The sequence below is a fragment of the Euprymna scolopes genome, chromosome 46 (assembly GCF_053919585.1).
Source record: "Euprymna scolopes isolate OS-2025 chromosome 46, ASM5391958v1, whole genome shotgun sequence".
Lineage (NCBI taxonomy): Eukaryota > Metazoa > Mollusca > Cephalopoda > Sepiida > Sepiolidae > Euprymna > Euprymna scolopes.
Window position 1 is genome coordinate 179,186,761 of NC_136527.1, and position 3,571 is coordinate 179,190,331.

Consider the following 3,571-nt stretch of genomic DNA (forward strand, 5'->3'; position numbering starts at 1 on the left):
GAAGTGTGCGGATATTCTTGTTTTGAAAAATCAAATTTAGTGAAACATATCCGAACTCAAACTGGCATTCTTGTTTCACTAAATCAACGTTAGCGATAATATGGGAAGGCACATTGGCAAAAAAACACATTCTTGTGAAGTTTGTGGGTATGCTTGCTCTCAAAAATCACATTTAGTGAAACATATGCGAACTCACACTGGCGAAAAGCCATATACTTGTGAAGTGTGTGGATATGCTTGTTCTCAAAAATCAAGCTTAGTTAGACATATGAGAACGCACACTGGCGAAAAACCACATTCTTGTAAAGTGTGTGGATATTGTTGTCCTGCAAAATCACATTTAGTGGAACATATGCGCACTCATAGTGGCTTAGTTAAATATATGAGGATGCACACCAGCAAAAAAACACATTCTTGTGTAGTTTGTGCATATTCTTGTTCTACAAAATCAAATTTAGTGAAAAATATGCGAACTCACACTGGCAAAAAGCCATATTCTTGTGAAGTGTGTGAATATTCTTGTTATCAAAAATCAAGCTTAGTTATGCATATGAGAACGCACACTGGCGAAAAACCACATTCTTGTGAAGTGTGTGGATATTCTTCTCCTGCAAAATCACATTTAGTGGAACATATGCGAACTCACACTGGCGAAAAGCCATATTCTTGTGAAGTTTGTGGATATTCTTGTTCTACAAAACAAAGCTTAGTTAGACATATGCGAACGCACACTGGCGAAAAACCACATTCTTGTGAAGTTTGTGGATATTCTTGTTCACAAAAATCACATTTAGTGAAACATATGCGAACTCACACTGGCGAAAAGCCATATTCTTGTGAAGTGTGTGGATATTCTTGTTCTATTAAATACACATTAACGGTACATATGCGAACGCACACCGGCGAAAAACCATATTCCTGTGAAGTTTGTGGATATTCTCGTTCAACAAAATCACAGTTAGTGGAACATATGCGAACTCACACTGGCGAAAAGCCATATTCTTGTGAAGTTTGTAGATATTCTTTTTCTACTAAATCAATATTAATAACACATATGCGAACGCACACTGGCGAAAAGCCATATTCCTGTGAAGTTTGTGGACATTCTTATTCTAATAAGGCAACCTTAGTTAGACATATGAGAAAGCACAATAAGCCCCTGGTTGTGGACCCCTTGGTTTCTGAGAACTTTGACTGAAGTAAAAGAAAGCAAAAAGCCATATTATTGTTAGGTGTGTGGATATTCTTGTTCTATTAAATCAACGTTAGCAATACATATGCGAACGCACACTGACAAAAAACACATTATTGTGAAGTTTGTAGATATTCTTGTTTTGCAAAATCAGTTAGATATATGAGAATGCAGTAGCACTTAAATGGAATATTCGAATATCTATGTATCTCATATAGACTTCAAGTGTTAGTCCCAGGTAGTGGGTCCCTTGATTTCTGAGAACTTTCAACGAAGTAAAATAAAACAAAAAACGGAAAACCATATTCTTGTGAAGTTTTGAATAATTTCCAGAACCACACCACCAGTCTTAGTTGATCAAACTGAACAGTCTGTCCCGTGTGTGGATATTATTGTTCTGGAAAAATTAACGTTATTGACACATATGAGAACTGACAGTGGATATTATTGTTCTACAAAATTAACGTTATTAACACATATGAGAACTGACACTGGATATTATTGTTCTGCAAAATCAACGTAATTGACACATATGAGAAGTTAAGTGTGTGGCTATTCTTGTTCTGTAACATCACATTTAGTGACACATGAAAACTCGTACTGAACCCATTGAAGCAACTCACAGATCTCTACAGGAGTCTACAGAAAAAAAAGGTGTCCTCAATTCCAAAAACAATGCAAGTCCGAAGCAAAAAATATTACATCAGCATGGCGATTAAAGAATATCATCTGCTGGCTCAGTTTTCAATGTAAAATAGAAGAGATGGAAAAGTTGCAAAAGAACTAGAGGACAAAATAGAAGGCAAGATACAAGCACTTGCCCAAAGGAGAACAAACATAATAATCTCTTCAGAAGTAATGCAATGCTTTTCTACAGAAACTTATAAGAGAGAAAATCACTGTGGAAAAGTTACTAAAAAAGCAAGACCTGGAAGAGTATGGGAAGCCCCTGTTTGAAGATAAGGGATCTAGTGACTTAGAGATCAATTTGATCCTAGAAGAAATAAAAAACAAGCCAGAAAATTCTGATAACATCTAGAATCAAATCTAACATCTGGAATTGAAAAAATGTGGATAAGTTCCAGAATAACAAATTAAAAAAAAAACTAGAACACAGATTAAAAGTACGAAAAAAACTAGAATTGACAACTTTCCATTCTTTTATATTTTCATATATTTTATTTCTTAATGAATTGGATACACAAAACTAAAGTTTTATCGATTTACTAAAACTAAAACAAATTTCACTTTTTTAATTGAATTCTTGTAATGAAAGGTAAGTTTGTTTTTTTTAGACATTTAAACAATACCATTCTATATGTTGTAAAATAATCTTAAATATTAAAAAAAATATTTTTATTTCTTGCAATCTAATAAAAATCTGTTGATTCCATCGTGTTTTATAACAAATGTGAATAAAATTTATGAATTTTAGATTTAAAAAAAATATATTAATTCCATCGTGTTTTATAATAAATGTGAATAAAATTTATGAATTTTACATTTAAAAAATTCCATTCTATATTCAGTTCGATATTTGTTTTTACTTCAAATGTATTTATTTTAAGTACAATGTTCATCTGACATTTGGATTTCTGTCAAAATTTGTTTACTTAAGTAATAATTTGGTGATTTCTGAGAAAATAATGTTTACCATGAACTAAATAATTTACCATAAAAAACATTTAATTCAAAGTTGGTCAAAAACTGGTTTTCGATATTTAATTGTTTGAACATTTTTATACAATTCTTTTTCTGTCTATAAGTATCTGGAGGATAATGTTTTATTTTTGATATTTTATCCAATTATTAAGATTTTAGAATAGGGGCTAATGGTTTTATAAAGTTTACATAAAATCAATGAACAGAAACTTAATGTTGAAAAAAATCGGTAATTTTTTACAATCTACACAGCATAGTTTATCATCTACGAATTCAAAATCTACTTTATTTTTTGTTATATTTCAAAAGACTAAAAATATCTGCAAAGAAATAATTGATAAAAATAAATAATTAAAATTTTAGAGTGTGTGATCATTTAACAATATATATTTAATGTAAAATGCGCATCCACTTCGTGGCCAGTTAGTGATCAACAAGACATGTAATCGTTCGTAGTGTCTAAATTTTATGGCATAGGAAAAGAGGAGAGAATGCTCGTGTCACATTTTGTTTTCTTTCTATTTCGAGGGGGAGTATAGCCGATACGTTTTTAAATAACCATTAAGCAAAAACCGATATAAGTCACCCATGTCAACCACACTAATTAAAAAATGTAATCTATTCAGTGTCTCGGTGACTGCTAAATGGGGTATTCATTTTACGTTAAATTTATATAGAAAAGTGATCCCCAATTTTTAAAATCCTATTTACATTATT

General features: G+C 31.4%; 1 protein-coding gene across 1 annotated transcript in view; it reads left to right on the forward strand.

Annotated features, from left to right (window-relative positions):
- LOC145270589 (uncharacterized) overlaps window positions 1-2,603 on the forward strand; it is a 9,970-nt gene extending 7,367 nt beyond the window's left edge. The window contains exon 2 of the mRNA XM_080126218.1: window positions 1-2,603. This exon is cut by the window's left edge and continues 769 nt beyond it. Within this exon, the coding sequence (XP_079982344.1) occupies window positions 101-1,198 (1,098 nt within the window). The 5' untranslated portion in view covers window positions 1-100 and the 3' untranslated portion in view covers window positions 1,199-2,603.
- Window positions 2,604-3,571: the final 968 nt, after the last annotated feature.